Here is an 18510-nt window from a genome sequence, read left to right on the forward strand (position 1 = left end):
CGGCCCGCCGCCCAGCGCAGGTCCCGGCTGAGGTCGCCGGATGCTGGCGTCAGCGGCGCGGCGCCGCAAAGCCAAGAGCGGTGGCTAGGGCGGTGCTGAACCCGGAAGTGGTGGCGGTCCCCGGAGAGCAGGCGGAGACAGAGGCGAGTCGGACGCCGGGCTGACTGAGCGGGGCGGGGGCTGACAGAGAGCATCCGCCTCGCGGGAGCTGCGTGAGGTGCGGGAGTGGCCGGGCCTGCCTTCCGCGCTTGAGCGAGTGCCCAGTGATGGCGATGGTGATGGCGGCAGTTGCTCGGACAGCCCCAGTGAAGCTGCGCCCGGAGAGGTGAGAGGCGGGGAGGGTGGCCGTGAGGGCTGGGGTCTGGCGCCCACCCTTCCAGGCTCTCCTCCCAGGCAACCACATTCGGCTCCTCGAACCGATCGAGCTCCCCGGGGCAGGGTTAGAAACGGACCTTGTCGAGCCTTATTCTTCGTGCCCTCACTTTGTCATCTCTGTCGTGATGAAGGATGGAGTCGTTCTTGTTTCTTGTAAATCTAGCTAAATAATGCTTAAGAGAGCTAACTCGGATTTCCTATTTAGTTCTCACCCAAAGTTTACTACAGTGCATTTAGATCTGAAAGAGACTTCTCATTTATATTGTTGGACGCTTCTTTTCATCCTTGCAGCCCATAACGCATCCTGTGCTAAGTAAGGTCTTGAGCCCGTCAAGTTTATGCTTTTCTTGTTTCTTCATGGTCTCCATGTTAGTAAATTGGTCTCTGTTGAAAACTATGATTTTGTGGGGAGGGGGATTAAGATTTATCTTACGGAATTTCTCAGAGTTTTTGTGGTACCCACCATACAGTTTCAATCACTTACTTTTATCACCTGAGACATTTTTCCGTTGTAGCAGTATATTTCCCGGTTCTTCGGTCCGGATTCATTCCGAAAATTTACAAGCTTAGTTAATTCACGCCGTGATATTCTTGCTCTGGTAACATTTTGTAAAAATTAGGGTTCCAAGTAGACACCCAGGTTTGTATAGGCATAAAAAGAAAGAGTGGTTGGCTCAAAAAGAACCTGAGATTCTTTTGAAAATCCCAATTGTACCAGTTGTACCACAAGAATGCAGGTATCTGAGATGGTGGTTTCTGAGTAACTTAGTTTTATTTTGAAATTATTCAGTTTTTAGATGGACCAATTTATAATTCTTTTGCCCAAGTAACCGGGCACTAAAAATTGTTAGGTATAGTGTGAGATTCAAGTTGAGCTGATGCTCATTTAGATATTGTCTGTATCAGAGTGGGATTTCGAGTAATGCTATTCAGACCTCAACACTCAGAAAACTGCAAAGAGGAGCAAGAGTTATAGTTGTAAATGCTTTATAGTATCTGTAATACCGTTTGATTTAAAACTGTGAACGGTGTCAGCATACCTGCCCATTCTCTCTGCCCCAGCAATCAAGCCATTATTCACAGGTTAAGACAATATTTCCTTTGCTGCTCTCACAAGGATGAATAAGCTTAAGCCTGAGGATTAGACAGCTCTAGTTTTTAATTTTATCTCTAACCTATTGTATGGCCTTGAGTGTGAGTGTGTCTTTCCTGAATGTCAGATTTCTCACCTCCAGGATGGATTTGATACTTAGTTCCATCAAATTATGGAAGGGCAGAGAAGTTAATTACTCATGGAGGTCTAAAACTGTTAAGACCTCACGTTATTTATTAGTTAGGCACTTTAGGTATTTAGTGGTTTTCTTTAAAGTGGGGATTAGCCTGTAAAACCTTCACATGCCAGATGCCTCCAAAACTGAATCCTACCTTCAGCAGGTTCATGGCAGATTGAGGACAGTAGATCTTCAAGCAATATGTACAGAATATAATGCAGTAATGAAATTTGCATAACTAAAGTACTGGATTGCAAAATCGTCAGGCTATCTAAAAATCATAACTTAAAAAAATAAATCAGTGTACCTATAATTCTGATATGAGTACCAAAATTTCCCAAATGAATTATTTATTACCAGTGCATATCTCATTTGAGTGGGTATCTGAATGAACTCGCTGAAAACAATGCCAAGATTGGAGATCCAGTTTCACTGAAGGTTAGTTTGCCCTACTGTGACCATTTTAATATCCTGAGGTTCACAAATAGTGTTGATCTCAAGGGCAATAGGATGAGAGAACATAGATATATACCAAAGGTAATATCTATATAAATAATGTTATATAATCCTACACAGTTATCCAACAGACAGTAGCAGAATTGCCTACATAAGATTTTTTAAGATTTTATTTTTAATTGTAAAATGTGGGGGGAGATGTGCTTGTGTGTGTGTGTGTGTGTGTGTGTGTGTGTGTGTGTGTGTGTGTATGGGAGAGAGAGAGCATCAAGTCCCCTGGAGAGCAACAGGCAATTGTGAGCTGCAAGATATGGGTTCTGGGATCTGAATTTGGGTCCCTTCCAAGCACAACCAGTATTTATAGCTACTGAACCATCTCTCCAGTCCAGCCCCTAAAATTTCTTTTTAATAGAATACTTTTTTTTTTGTTTTTGTTTTTCTAGACAGGGTTTCTCTGTATCTTTGTAGCCTGACCTGGAACTAGTTCTTGTAGACCAGGCTGGCCTCGAACTCACAAAGATCTGCCTGCCTCTGCCTCCCAATAGAATACTTAATTAATATAAAAATCATCATTACTATGGAAGATGAGGCTGGAAGAGATGACAATAGCTGAGAACTAAATATTAGAGAAAAAAAACAAAATTTTTTTCATCTCTCTAAATGTATTATGAATGAATGTTAATAACATTTATTCTGGGAATAAATAATACTTGTAGAAACCCAATAAGATATAAAAGAGAATATAGTCAAAGTCCCTCTGCTTTTAGCCACCTACTTCCTCTAGCTGAAAACAGCAGGTATTTGATTCTTATAATACCTTGGCAGTACTAGATTGATTTTTCTCATAGCAAGACAGATAAATTTTTAATATAATTTTATTCTTTGAGAATTTCACACATTATACTTTGATCTCATATTCACCACCACCTCAGTGTTCCCCCAACTCCTCCCAAATCCACCCCTACTTCCCCACCCTCTTTCAACTTGGTGTCCTTGACCCACTTTAATAACCTACCATTGGGGGGGGGCTGGAGAAATGGCTCAGTGGTTAAGGGCATTGCCTGCTCTTCCAAAGGTCCTGAGTTCAATTCCCAGCAACCACATGGTGGCTCACAACCATCTGTAATGAGGTCTGGTGCCCTCTTCTGGCCTGCAGATATACACACAGACAGAATATTGTATACATAATAAATAAATAAATATTTTAAAAAAATAACCTACCATTGCCTAATGCGTTACTCATATAATTATGAGTATAGGACCATCCACTGGAACATGGTTGCCACACACAGATCCAGAAGATCTGAAACCCTCTTCTGGCTTCTGGGGGTACCTCCACACACATGCCTGTACTCAGTCACAGACACATGAGTAAATCTTAAGAAGAAGCAGAGGAGAAGAAAGAAGCAGCAGCTGTGTAAAGGAGCATGTTTAATTAAATAGTAATGTGCTTTATGTATGTACATATAATTATGATATTTTAGAAATACTGGAGCTTTTTCAATCTCAGATTTATTTATTTGGTGTTTTGTTTTGTGATGTCAGGCTCTTGCATAGCTCAGCTGATCTTGAACTCCTGCTATTCTTGCATTCACCTCCCAAGTGCTATGATGTGGGAGTGATTTCTTATTAATAAAGAAACTGCCTAGGCCCCTTGATAGGCCAACCCTTAGGTGGGTGGAGTAAACAGAACAGAATGCTGGGAGAAAGAAGCTGAGTCAGGGAGTCGCCATGGTTCTCCCACTCCAGACAGATGCAGGTTAAGATCTTCCCTAGTAAGCCACCTCGTGGGCTACACAGAATATTAGAAATGGGTTAGAACAATATGTAAGAGCTAGCCAATAAGAGGCTGGAACTAATGGGTCAGGCAGTGTTTAAAAGAATACAATTTGTGTGTTGTTATTTCGGGGCATAAGCTAGCCAGGCGGCCGGGGTGCTGGGGACGCAGCCCCGCCGCTCCTATCACAACGGTGCTAGCATTTCAAACACATGCCACAGTGTCTAGTATATGCTCAGCTTTTCGTGATATATTTTTGGGCAGTTTCTAGCCTTAAATACATATCTATTGGTGCCTCTCCTTCCTTTTTTACCTTCAATTTTGCCACTTTTTCATCTTTCATTTTTAGAAAAGTTCTCAGTTATCCTTATTTTTGTTAATCTCTTTGAATGTTGCTTTCATGTACGTTAATGACAACCGTGTAAAGATGTGTCCTGATTTACAAGTGAGAAAACCAAGTTAGAGTTATACTTTCTGGAGCTTTGCAGTGTTGGAGATTGAACATGGAGCCTGATGCATGCTAGTCCAGTTCTCTACCCGGGATCTGTAGCTCCTTTCTGTTCTGAAGCTTATTGAATGTTCCATATGTTAGTCAATACACACCGTTTTATAATTGGAAATTACAAATTGGAGGAAAATACATCAATTTATTCCATAAAGTGTTTTAATAAGATATCTTAAATATTCTGGTTTCTAAGATTCTGTTGTTCTTCTTTCCACTTCGGGGAGGCCAGGTTTTGTGTGGTGGTCAGGGGCTGAGGGCCAGAGTCCTCATTCTTGGCCCCTTCTTCAAGGAATTGAAATAGAAGCTCCCATATATTTGCAAAAGTAGCAAGGAAACTTTACTTAAACAAAGCAATATAAAAGATGCATTGTTAGGAAGCAGTGGGCTTCATGAACCAAGGTACTCAAGAGCCACCGTTATCATTTGGGGTTTTTTTCTATGGGTTCAAGAGAAAAGGGGATTTTTGTTAAAAGGGGGCACGATGAGGATGGTTTCCTATTTTGATTGATAGATTAGGTCATATAATCATTTTTCTACGATACATGTTTCTTCCCATAATGCATCTGACTTTAATCATATGCACATCCAGTTATGCACAGGCATAATTAGATAGTAAATAGGGGTTCTCTAAAAATTAACACAGCTTTTTCTTTACTGCACATGTACCTAAAGTCAGTTTACACTGGATCAGGACTAGGAAGTATTGTGAATATATTTGGATAAAAACTGTTCCTTGGTCCATATGGGAAGAGACACCTGCATAGCTGACTGAAAAAGGTTGTAAGCGTAGCTTGATGCTGGTGGGGGCCCTGTATTGCTAGCAGGTTGTAGGTGCATTGTTCAGAGAAGGGTATGTTCATAGCTCTGACGATAAGGGGGCCCAAACTACCAAGCACATTATTAGAAGATAGGGGTGTGTAACACAAACCCAAGAAAAGTCCCAGGTTGCTAAACTATTTATTCCCTGGGCTTGCCTGCATCCATGGACTCCAGCCATTAGTTCTCTGCTTGCCCTTTATATAGAGTAGCTGGCTTCAGTTGATAAATATTTAGATATATCTCTTTATCTTTGGTTCATAAGCTCATGGAGTATACATTCATTTTAATGTTTCCCAAATTCTGTGATCAGTGATTTGTGGTCAGTGCAGAAATCTGTGCCTTAAGCAGATTTCTTTACTGAAGGGCCTTTGAAGAACTTTGTTTATGGGGGTGTAGTCTGCCAGCAAGCACTTCTCAAACTTGTTTGACAAAGGGTCCCACCTTTTTCCCCCAGAATAAGTATTTGTATTCTTTTATTTTGACAAATAGTAATTTCATGTTATTTATGGAGTACGATATGATTTTGATGGATGTAGACATAATGAAATGATCCCTATAAGTTAACATTTGTAGTAAGAAGGTTAAAAAGTCTATCTGAGCATTTTGTAAATATACATTAACAGTGCTCACATGCAGTCTAATAAAGTACTGTACTGACTCCTCCCACACAGAATTTTAGGGCTTTTGTTTAGTGCAATATAGATTAAAGAGTCTAGCATGACCAAGCCATGATCAGAAAGGAAGAAGAAGGAAGTGAGGGAAATGGCAAATGAAAGTAATAGTATTAAGATAATGATTTATTTGGGCTTTTCCTTTTTGTTTATTTGCTTGTTTTTTAATTGTCATCCAGTTCAGCTTTGTGAGTCCTGACTGGCTAACTCTTTAAAGGATATGCTTTTAAATACTTACTAGAAAATAAATACAATTTTTTTCTAGAACAAAAAAAATTACTAGGGAAAGGATAATTAAAGAATAACTTTTTAATCTCAAAATTTTTTTTCTCATATACAACCCGTTTTCATTTTTTTGATCTACTATTCCGAGGAATTCCTCTGTTGTCCACTAGCCAACTTGTGAAGCCTAAATGTTTATTTAGCATCCAACTTAAATATCAAGCTCTAATCTGAATGCTCTGGGGACTGGGGTGGGTGCTGTGGGGAAACTTGCAGTCACAAAACTTGCAGGAAAGATCATAGGACTGAATTGCTGTCATGGTTATAATGCATTTGTGAATTAGATAGTATGTTGAATTACTCTTTGGATCATCAAACTTACTTTTGGTTAGTATTAGAAATTAGAATTCTAGCCTTAAATGTATGTCAGGATTGTAGGCATAAGTAGTTCAATGAATAATGTACATTCACAGATATAAAATATACTCTATTATCCAGCAATATAAAGACTACAAATTCGTTTTCCAGATGTTTAACCCTGTGATTAACTTTTATTTCCTATAAAACTCTTGAGTTAAAATTACTTTCCTAGCCTTACTCAATAGAAATATTAGTTCCATCTTTCTCATTAGTGAAGTTAGCATGTGGACATTGATTTTTACATCATGTCATGCCAGGTGAATCTGGAAACTTGCTTTCTTAAAGTAACGCTTACACAAACTTGTTTTTAAACATTTGCCTCTTGCTTATTAAGAAAGAAAAACTGTCACTGTTCATTTCCCAAGGCTGTGGGTCACATGGCTCCATTCATAAAAAATAGTACTGGATCAAGAGCCAAAGCAGCTTCTCCCGAATGAGGCTTTTCTCTTCTTGAAAAAGGAAGAGGGAGGGGAGTTTCTCCACAGCCCTGTCTGAACTGCCGTAGAGCCACCCAGCCATTCCGTAACTCCTCTTTCTCTAGACAAAGCTGGGTAAATTCCAAAGATCAGCTTGGGGTAGAGCACTTATCCAGCATGCATGGAGCCTGGGTTCTAACCCCAGCCTTGTAAAGAGTAATAATCATGACAAGAGAGGAAATTTTCAAGAGCTAATGACTGGCTATTTGGAGCTGTGTTAGTCAGTGTTCCATTGCTGTGAACAGACGCCATGACCACAGCAACTCCTAAAAAAGAAAGCATTTAATTGGGGGCTGGCTTACAGTTTAGATGTTTAGTCCATCTTGGCAGGAAGCATGGTGGCATGTAAGCAGACACGGTGCTGGACAGATAGCTGAGTTCTACATCTGGATCTGCTGGCTGCAGGAAGAGAGACACTGGGACGTGGCTTGGACTTTTGAGCCCTCAACGCCTGTCCCCAGTGACACGCTTCCTCCATCAAGGCCATTCCTCCTAATCCTTTTAAATAATGCCACTCTTTGTTGATTTGGCATTTAAATATAGGAGCCATGGGGGGCATTCTTACTCAAACGACCCCAGAAGCCATGTTAGTTTTATTGAAAACAGTATGATTGAGTTTTTATATTTTTAAGAATTTGGAGCCAGGCATAGTAACACACAACTTTAATTCTATCATTTGGTAGGCAGAGGCAGGCAGATCTCTGAGAGTTCAAGACTAACTTGATCTGAATAGTGAGTTCCAGGCTAGCCAAAGCTATATAGTGAAACTGTACTCAAAAATAAATAATTTTTAATGAATTTGGAGTGCTAGAGATGTACTTCATTAAAAGAGCATATGTGAAACCTAGGTTTGATCCCAAGCACCACAAGTCTATTGAGACTTGTGAACAATATTAGAAAAATCCCTCCCAGGTCTTTAAGTGGGAAGATACAAGAGGGTTTTTTGTTGCTATTGTTTTAACATGGATTGTTTGGTTTGACTGTTTAAGACAGGTTCTTATGCAGCACTGGCTGGCTTCAAATTCACTATGTACCCAAAGATAAGCTTCAAGTCCTGATCCTCCTGTCCCTACATTTGTGTCACCATGCACAGGTCACATGATGGATTGTTATTCTTTCTATACAGTGGAGGACATTCTGAATACAACATGATCTGGGCATCTCACCGTCTTTTTTCCAATATGATTTTACTGCAGCAAAGGGCTTTTCTAGTAATTGTTAAGAGGTTACCTATGCTATGGAGTAAACTATTAAAAATCTGCTGAGTAGTTTTGGAGAGTCACTTGTTAGCTCAGCAAAAGTGAAATTAAAATACTTGCTATTTTATGAAAGAAGAAAATTTGATTTGGATTCTTCTTAAAAATTTAACTTACTTATTTTAAAAATATTTTAAACTTTTATTTGTGTATATGTGTGAGAGAGACACAGATGCAAGAAGAGGGCGTCAGATGCCCTGGAGCCAGAGGTGAGGGCATCAGATACCCTGGAGCCAGAGGTGAGGCAGTTGTGAGCCACCTGATGAGCTTGCTGCCTGATTCTCGTCATCTGGAAGAGTAGCAAGTGCCCTTAACCACTGTGCTGTCTCACCAGCCCCCAAAGCTCAACTAATTTATAAATACTGTTTCTTGAGATAACTTGTAACCCTGGAGTTTAACAAAATTTTCATAGTCATATCTCAATATAACAAAGATTCTTTTACTTCAAATATTACAGTTCAAAAAACCATCCCCTTGTCATAGACACATGCAGTGCACTACACTAAGTGAATAGACATGGAGCGGGCAGGCCTGACTCCAGCATGTTAGGACTCCCGCTTTCCCCTGCAGGGTAGCATCAAGGTTACAGATGACAGTGAGTTATGAAAGCTTTGTCAGCCGTATAATCAATTTCATACATTTTAATTTTTAGGAAAACAGACAATGCAAGGTAAATTTTTTTTCTTTTTTGAAAACTGTAACAATTACATGATACTCTGGTCCACACATTGATATAACAAAAATCACTAATTATAAAATTAGGGTTCCTTAGTCTACAATGATCCTATAATCTTAGCATTCGGGAGGCAGGGGGATTGAGAGGTGGATCCCACCTGGGCTGCATAGTACAAGAGAGCTGGGGGTGTAGTGCAGTGGTAGAGCTTTCCAATCAGGAACAAAGCATTGATCTTTGACCTTGGCATTGTCTGTACTGTGTGTCAGGAGACATCTGTCCTTCTGTCTGTTCCCAGAGTCCCCTCTCGTGACTGCGTGTCTTTCTGGTTTAGACTTACATCCCACTTTTAGAAAATATCCTATCCATGATTCAAGTAAGATTGTTGATAAATAGAAGGGTTTATTTTCTCCTCTCTCTAATGCTTTGGCTCATTTTCCTTCAAAGTAAGAAAGTTACCTTTATTTCCCAGTGGTGTTGAGAACCATTTTTATCTGTAGTCTTTTGTAAAGCTTTCCTTCTCGGGGTTACTTCAGTTTCTTTTATCTGATATTCTTGGGACCATAAGCATTTTTATTTTTTATTTATTTTTTTAAATATTTATTTATTATGTATACAATATTCTGTCTGTGTGTATGCCTGCTGGCCAGAAGAGGGCACTAGACCCCATTATAGATGGTTGTGAGTCACCATGTGGTTGCTGGGAATTGAACTCAGGACCTTTGGTAGAGCAGGCAATGCTCTTAACCTCTGAGCCATCTCTCCAGCACCAGAAGCATTTTTAAATGTTGTTTATTTTCCCAGATTTTGGAATTTTTACATATATGTAATGAGATCTCGTGGAAGAGCCCAAGTCTAAAACCATTCATTCAGGTTTTATGTATATCTTATTCACATAGCCTGATAGTAATTTTACACGCATTTTTAATTTGCCTGTGTTTTGCCTGCAGCCCACCACGTAGTCAAGTGTAGAATCTTCCACTGGTGACACCATGCTGACCCTTTAAAAGTTTGACACTTTTGGAGCATTTCAGATTTTACATTAAGGAGTCCTCAAACTATCTTCATTACTTCTAGGAGTCTAAGGTTTTAGAATGATGTACTATTTAGCACACTCGTTGACTATGGAAACTCATCCCTCTGTTCTGAGGGGGAAAATACTGTTGAAGATAAAGACAGCACGTGGTATGGTGTTGCTTGGAAAGTTAGGAACAATTAGGATTTTATTTCTAAATGTATTAGTCTCTAACCAAACCACTTGATTGTTGCGGTTTTTAATATTCTGAAATTAAGAAACTTAGTCATAATTAGCATGTTGTGTGACTGATTTTTTGATACAAAGTCCAGCTTTCAGGTGAAAATATTTAGAAAAATAGGACCCTGCCTCTCAATTCCTGGCTTAACTTTTGCTTCACTTACAAACACTTAGGTAGGCTGGAGAGATGCCCAGAAGTTAAGAGGATTTATTGGTTTTGCAGCAGACCTACATTTGGTTCCCAGCAGGCTCACAACCACCTATGGCTGCAGTTTCAGGAGACCTGATACTCTCCAGCGTCCTCGGGTACCTGCATGCTCATGGCACACAATTCAAAATGACTAAAAACATGTTTTAGAAATACTTGCATAAATTCATTAAGAATTCTAGTATGTGTAGCCAATGAAATTTACCTGCTTGTTTTCAAATGATCAAGAATGTTAGAGTAGATCTGGAGAGATGGCTCACTGGTTAAGAGCGCTGACTGCTCTTCCAGAAGTCTTGAGTTCAATTCCCAGCATCCACATGGTGGCTCACAACCAACCATCTATAATGAGATCTGGTGCCCTCTTCTGGCTTGCAGGCAAAACCCTGTATACATAATGAATAAATCTTTTTTTAAAAAGAATGTATGAAGAGAATACCTCTAAAAACTGCAAAGTCTGATAATGATATCACTACTTACTGGAATTACTAGACAAAACTCATTTAGAAGTATGTACTTGGCATTCCTATTGCTCCGTGGTAATTGTTTACTTAATAGATTCTAAAAACTTTCAACTTGAAATTGTTGATATTTTAATCAGTAGAAATGGAAACAAGACAAGAAATAATACAGGTTATTAGTTCTAACTACTAGCTCATAGATTTGTAACTATCTCTTCTCACACAGAATTTATGAGAAATAAATTGTGTTGTGAAATAAGAAAAAGAAACTGAAAGTCAGATGTGATGACACATGACTTTAATTCTAGCATACAATTGGGGGAAGAGGGAATGCTGTAAGGTTAAGGCCAGCCTGGGCCGTACAGAGCTTTCCGGTCGGCCAAGGCTACATTGCAAGACTTTGTCTCAGGAAACCAGTAAAAGAAAAATAGGGGACGGATAAATAAGCACAGGTATACTGCAAAACTGTGAACTATTCCTATCCAAGCATTATTATGGCTGAGAGAGGACATACTGAAATTCCGCTATGAGAAAGGAATCCATTATGTTGCCTCCTTGGTATGAGGAAATATATCCCAATGTGGTGGAGCAATGCATTAACGTGGGCACAGGACACCTGGGGCTGCCTGGCAGTATGCATCCCTCCTTCATACTGACTGCTTTCACCTTGTGTCCAATAGGTGAGCAGGTTACTAATGACTTCCTTCTTTCTTTCTTAGATTCATCCAGAAAGCACCCAGAAGAATCTTCCTGTCAGAAAAGCTAAAAATGCGGTATTTATAACACTGGGAGTTGTAAGTAATTTGTTTAAAATGGCTGAAAACAATAGTAAAAACGTAGATGTCCGGCCTAAAACAGGCCGCAGTAGAAGCGCTGACCGAAAGGATGGCTATGTGTGGAGTGGAAGGAAGCTGTCCTGGTCCGGAAAGACAGAGAGCTGTTCTGAGTGGGAGACCATAGATCCTGAAGAGAAAGCCAGAGCTCCTCGAAGGAGCCAAGAAAGGGACAGCTGCTCGCCCATTGACTTGGACTTAGACAATTCCTGTGGGCATAGATTTTTAGGCCGGTCCCTTAAACAGAAGCTGCAGGATGCTGTGGGGCAGTGTTTTCCAATAAAGAACTGTAGTGGTCGGCACTCTACAGGGCTTCCGTCTAAAAGGAAAATTCATATCGGTGAGCTCATGCTAGACAAGTGCCCGTTCCCACCTCCATCAGATTTAGCCTTTAGGTGGCATTTTATTAAACGACATACTGGTCCTGTAAGTCCAAAATCAGATGAATGGGTGAGCACAGACTTACCTGGGAGTAAACTGAGGGGTGCTCAGCTAAAACGAAGAAACATGGAAGAAGACATGCCCTGTTTTTCACATACTAGTGTTCAGCCTTGTGTCATAACTACCAACAGTGCTTCGTGTAGAGATGGTCACATAACTGGCTCTTTGATGAACTTGGTCACAAATGACAGCATAGAAGATAGTGATATGGATTCAGAAGATGAGATCATAACACTGTGCACAAGCTCCAGAAAAAGAAACAAGCCCAGGTGGGAAATGGATGACGAAATCCTACAGTTGGAGGCACCTCCCAAGCACCACCCCCAGCTGGAATACGTTCACTGCCTTGTACCAGACCTCCTTCAGATCAGCAACAACCCGTGCTACTGGGGCGTTATGGACAAATACGCGGCCGAAGCTCTGCTGGAAGGAAAGCCAGAGGGCACCTTTTTACTTCGAGACTCAGCACAGGAAGATTACCTATTCTCCGTTAGTTTTAGACGCTATAGTCGTTCTCTTCATGCTAGAATTGAACAGTGGAATCACAACTTTAGCTTCGATGCCCACGATCCATGTGTCTTCCATTCTCCTGACATTACCGGGCTCCTAGAGCATTATAAGGACCCAAGTGCCTGTATGTTCTTTGAACCACTCTTATCCACTCCGCTAATCCGGACTTTCCCCTTCTCCTTGCAGCATATCTGCAGAACAGTTATTTGTAATTGTACAACTTACGATGGCATCGATGCCCTTCCAATTCCTTCTCCTATGAAACTGTATCTGAAGGAATACCATTACAAGTCCAAAGTTAGGTTACTCAGGATTGGTGTGCCCGAGCAGCACTGACGGAAAGGCTAGGAGTGTGGACTTGCAGGTGGATTTTCATTTATTCTTATTTTTCTTATGCCTCTTTGAATTTTTCTACAAAGGCAGTTAGAATCCAAAATAAAACTACCCTAAATTTTAATTCCAGATTAGTTTATTTTCTTATGATACACTTGTTATATATTTTTAAGCGAGTTTTTTTTTTACTGTGTAAATTGTATATTTTCTCCTTAATTTACATATGGTCTGGGCATATTGAAATTTCAAGGCATTGCAAATGCATTTAAATATTGTGATTTTTTTTTTTAAAATAATCTTCTGCTCTTCCCTGCATGTGAAATGCTTTGCTAATCTATGCTATCGGTATTCTTGTATGACAGAATAGTTACCTTTCCCACTTTGATTTTAAAATTCCTCAGTAAAGATGAATGTTGTAGTCCGTCCATGACAATGTAATGGCAAATAGGAGTGGTAGGCAACAAAATGGTTTAAGATGAAACTTAATGTGTCTCCTTTTTAAATACTACCTAGAACAGGTTGTTTGTTTTTTAATTTGGCCAATGGAAAGAGAGAATGTTATGTTCTAGAAGTGCATTTGTTCTGCACTTCATCAGCAGGATCATCAATAAATCCAAACACAGCAGCCACTCAGCCTGGAAGAGGTGACTGATATAATGTAGCTTGTGTTCCTTTCTTACGGAAGCTTTACAAATAAAATAGCATTATTAGAAACTTGGAGTTGCCAAGGCAGCTAGAGTTTTTCTGTATTAATTTGTGGGCTGTCACATCTACTTAGCTCTTTCCTAGGAACTCTGGTTCCTATGGGAAATACCGTTTCTAAACAGCTCCCATATCCACCAGTAACAAAGAGACCTGAATAGTTTCTCATTATTTGAAACTGACCTTAAGTACAAATGCAAGCAAAAAACATGGTTCAATATTTAGGAAGTTTAATATTCATTTTGGTCTTCACAACCTAAATAATGATTTCTGTCTTCAGACCTAACATGTATTTTACGTGGCTTCAAAAGGGGGAAGACATGGCAATAGCTTCACGACATAACGTACTGGACAGGAGGGCAAAATAATATTTCACATTTACTATCGTAAGGGCAGCACAGCATTTTAGGACCATCACTGGCCTGAAGTAACCAGTAAGAAAGACAAGCAGTCTGTGCCCTATTTATCTACTTGGTGACAGACCTACACAGATCGCCCAGAGGTCCTTGTGGTAGGCTGTTGGAATACTGTGTTATTTATTTCGTGTGTGTGTGTGTGTGTGTGTGTGTGTGTGTGTGTGTGTGTCTGAGTGAGAGTGACAGTATCTCTCCATTAGCCTAGGCTGACCTCCGATTGGGGACTGACAGCCTGAGTTTTACAGGTTTCTTTTTCTTGCTTTCCAGTTCCTTATTTCCTTTCTCTTTTTTTTTTTTTGTTGTTGCTTTTTTAAATGTTTTGGTTTTTGTTGTTGTGTAGATTATTTTATTTTTGTTTGTTTAAAATAGAGCTTCTCTGTGTAGCCCTGGCTGACCTGTAGCTTGTTGCATAGACCAGGCTGCCCTTGAACTCACAGAGATCCTCCAGCCTCTGCCTCACAAGCACTGGGATTAAAGATATGCATGACTTCGCCTGGCTAGTAATTGATTTTTTTGATGCTAGTTCTGCTGGATTAGAAAACTTGCTTCAGGCTGTATTGAAAGAACATTGACTCCTAAATTCCAAGTCAGAACAAATGTTTCTTGCTGGTATACCACCTCTAATCCCAGCACTTAAGAACCAGAGGGATGAATATTGCTGCAAATGTAAGCCAGTTAGAGCTGTATGGGGAGAATTTGTCTCAAAAAATTTTTTTTCCTTAATTCTTGTTGTATAATATGTTAAAGAAACTTTTTCTGATCTTGAAGGACTGTTAATGTAAAGAAAACATTCTTCGGTATTGTTTTATTGGTCATGGTAGTTCATCCCTGTATTCCCAGAACTTGGAAGACTGAGGCAGGAGGATTCCCATGTGTTCTGGAACAACCTAGGCTACAGAGTGAGACCCTGTTTCAATACCCCCCCCCCAAAAAAAACCCAACCTAATAGCTTCAAATTTTTCAACCATTACAAAATTCATGTGTGGGAAATCTGTTACCATTCTCTTCTAGAATTTTTTTCCTTAGCGGTCTAAAGATGGTCTGGATCTATGAGAGGTAGCCACTCAAGACATGCCTCTTACAGATGTAATGAGCCTCAGGCTGTGGACACTTGTGGGGTGACTGCATACCCTCTAAAGATGCTGCCCTTCCTAGAAGTGGAGTCTCCGACTACCTCACCTTTGCTATGGCACTTTTGTAGTTGCTGAGATGATGCTCCTCTTACTAACTGGTGTAGCATTTCCTAAGTCTCCTTCTCTGGTGGCAGAATCTATAGTGTGGGAAGACTCCACTCACGCTCACAGCTCCTTATCAGAATCTATAGTGTGGGAAGACTCCACTCACGCTCACAGCTCCTTATCAGAATTTGTAGACCTGTTGCTGTGAAACAATTATTTTTAATATTTTTCTTCTAAAAGTAACTTTTTATCAGTACAGAACTATCTAAGGGATGACTAGCTTATTCTGTTAAAAGGTAGTTTTATAAAGAAAAGTAAAATATAATCATGTCTTTTATAGTGGTAAAATTAGTGTTTATATGAAAGTCAAGATTTGATTATCTTTTAATATACTTCAGACTGATTGCTTATGATATATTTTCTCTGACTTCTATTCTTTTCAATTTCAAGGTATTAACAGCTGTCAATATTTTCAAAATACTGCCATATGTGTAGCTTTGAAGTGTGTATTAATTGAGGACAGGAGAGACTCCTGTTCTCTGAAATGTTTTGTGTTTCCTTTGGCACTACAACGAAAAGAAACTGGACAGCAGAGACACGGAAGGACTTGAGAACTGTCTCCTGTGAAGGAAAGAAGAGTGACAAGAAAAACAGGGAGCCGGGGTCTAGAGAAATGACCCACTTTCCCGTGTTTGTAAAGAACAGCAGAACTTAGAAACTAACTCATGACAAAGGTTAAAATGTATTTACGACTTAAATAGCTAAAAATGAATAAATTTTATGAAGTACCCAAAGAAGTCTAAATTAAATGGAAATGTAACTCTTAACTTGACTTTTGAAACATTCGAATAGTGTCAGTTATAGCCGAAAAAGTGTCCAGTGCAGGACTTGATGCGCACACCTTTGATCCCAGCACTCAGGAGACAGAGGCAGGCAGGTCCCTGAGAGCTGAGTAACAACCTGGTCGACATAGTGAGTTCCAGGCCAGCCAGGCTACATAGTGAGACCGCCTTAAAACAAAAAGGAAAAAGAAAGAAAGGCAGTCGGTATGGTGGAAATGTGTAGTTTATTTGTGAGAGAAGATGGAACTAAAAGAAACAACAAAATATTAAAATTAAAAATGTAGGCATTATCTCAGGGAAACGCCTTGCCAGTGAAAGGGAACTACTTTCTCACTAATAGCTCTCTGGACCAGACGCCACTACCTTGGGAATCATCTTGCACAACCAGAAGGTGAACTTGACTTTTCCATCTCTCTTGAGGCTTTTCAGGACAGACCCATCTGCTCGTTGTTTAAACTACATCTTGAGTCATGCTGTGATTCCTGCAATAATGCTGAATGCATTCTTTTTAGTTTCCCTGGGTGTTTTTCCATGAAGAGTTATATGTTTATATGTGATCTTTCTGATACATAACCATGTTATTGGCCTAAATAATTATATGGCGAGAATATTAATTTAAAGAGGACCGGATAGGAATATTAGAGGAAGCTTTTAGTCAGCCTGTGGCTAGATTTATTGATTTGGTGAACAAGCCTGTATTCTTTGCTGACTTTCAGCTAATGGTGAACTGTGGTCAAAGAGTGGCTTTCACTTAATGTTTTGACTTATTACAAAGAAGATAAAGAATGTTTTAGTGATTAGAAATCCTTTAAAACGTAGAACAAATGTGCAAATAAGACTCATCATCTTTTTATAAGAAAAACACATAAGCCTTTATCATTTATTCATGAGCTAAAGCCATTAAGCTAAATCAAATTATCAACTTCCTGTCTCTGGAGTTTGGTCGTTTTATAGATCCACATAGCAGAGCACTTCTTTCCTGTGAGACAGATGTTTTGAGATCTCTTACTCTCTTTCATTAAAAGTATTTGTCACTTTTAACTATAATCAGAATCCAGGAGACAAGCATATTTTTATTTTGGCAGGGCAAATTTCACAAACTATAGACTTAATTATAAGACAATTCTGAAAACAAAACAATGATAAAAAAAATTTTTAAAAAAAAGCTCATTTAGCCAGGTGTGGTGGTGCCCACCTTCTTCAGTCCCAGCATTTGGGAGGCAGAGGCAGGTGGATCTCTGTGAGTTCCAGGCCAGGGCTACCTTGTGAGAGCCTGACTCAACAAAAAAGGAAAGAAAAGAAAAAGAGAAAGGAAAGAAAAGGAAAGGAAAGGAAAGGAAAGGAAAGGAAAGAAAAAAAGTAATAGTTATCCAAAGGAAAGGGCCTGTGACAAAACTAACCCTGAGATAGTGTTTCTAGTTATAGTTGTGAAGGGATTAGTCAATCCTAAGTCCTCTTTTGTCTTACTGTCCTGTGAAATGTAGGTAATGGTCCTATCCCTTGGTTTCCTGAACGTTCATTCAGTAAGAGGTGTCCCTTGGAGCATAGTTGAAAATAATTGCAAGTAGCTATTCAGTACTAATCGAGAATGATCAGTTCTCAAAATAGCACCTTTGTGGAGCATACAAAAATCATTCACTGAATCTGTAATAGGTCTTCTTGACTTGATCTGACAGTGGAAATAACAGAACAATTTGGGTCTATGGTTCAAACTCTACATTTAGATGATTGCAATTTCCTCCTGCCTTTCATAAGGTCTGTGTAAACGGATGTTCGCCTTATTTGATTACATTTGCAGGAATAAAGATAATTTTTGCCATGGCTATAAATCAAATCTAAGCTTTCAGACTTGAGCCATGGTGTAAAACTCTGATCAGTTTTGTATTAGCCAAGTATGAACTATATATACTTGAATATACAGAGCCTAATGATTTAATAAAGCTATGTTGTCAGTCATGATGTATGACCCATACTAGCTCCACTTTCTAATCTTGACAAACATTTGTGTGTGAGTTTAAAATTTTTAATCTAAATAAAATTTTGCTTAATTAAATCTTCATATATAAAATCCAAAAGTGTTGTTCTTGTTTTTTTTTTTTTTTTTTTTTTTTAAGATGTGTGTTGTGTGTTAAATTCAGGAGCGTACCTTGATACACTTAGGAGGGTCAGAGCACAACTTTTTGCAGGCTGGTTCTCTTGTGGTTTGACTTTGAGACAGGGTCTCTCCTTATTTGCATCCAGCCTCACCAGGGGAGTGCTGGAGTTACAGCTGCTGGCCACAGCATCTAGGGTTTCACATGGGTTTAAGTGATCCTATTCAAGTGGTCAGGATTTTCTGGCAATCACCTTTACCTGCTAATCCAAAACCTTGGCCCTAGCCTTGTGGTTTTATTTTTCAGCTCTTTGTTATTAT

At 39.5% G+C, this 18510-nt stretch overlaps 1 protein-coding gene across 2 annotated transcripts; it reads left to right on the forward strand.

Moving 5' to 3' along the window:
- Positions 1–109: 109 nt before the first annotated feature.
- On the forward strand, positions 110–18184 carry Socs4 (suppressor of cytokine signaling 4). Of its 2 annotated transcripts, XM_050162379.1 has the most exons (3): positions 110–325; positions 11562–12990; positions 15706–18184. In XM_050162379.1, the coding sequence occupies exon 2, from the start codon at positions 11655–11657 to the stop codon at positions 12960–12962; it is 1308 nt and encodes a 435-aa protein (XP_050018336.1). In that variant the 5' UTR covers positions 110–325; positions 11562–11654; the 3' UTR covers positions 12963–12990; positions 15706–18184. The 2 variants fall into 2 exon arrangements, with proteins under 2 accessions (XP_050018336.1, XP_050018335.1); XM_050162378.1 differs by lacking the exon at positions 15706–18184 and having other exon boundaries at positions 111–325; positions 11562–15015.
- Positions 18185–18510: the final 326 nt, after the last annotated feature.

This window comes from Alexandromys fortis, unplaced genomic scaffold (assembly GCF_014885135.2).
Source record: "Alexandromys fortis isolate MF-2015 unplaced genomic scaffold, M_Fortis_MF-2015_v1.1 scaffold_130, whole genome shotgun sequence".
NCBI classification, from domain to species: domain Eukaryota; kingdom Metazoa; phylum Chordata; class Mammalia; order Rodentia; family Cricetidae; genus Alexandromys; species Alexandromys fortis.

What these genes read in the sequence shown, in the direction of transcription:
- Socs4 (XM_050162379.1), top strand. Translation starts at nt 11,655, where the DNA reads ATGGCTGAAAACAATAGTAAAAACGTAGATGTCCGGCCTAAAACAGGC.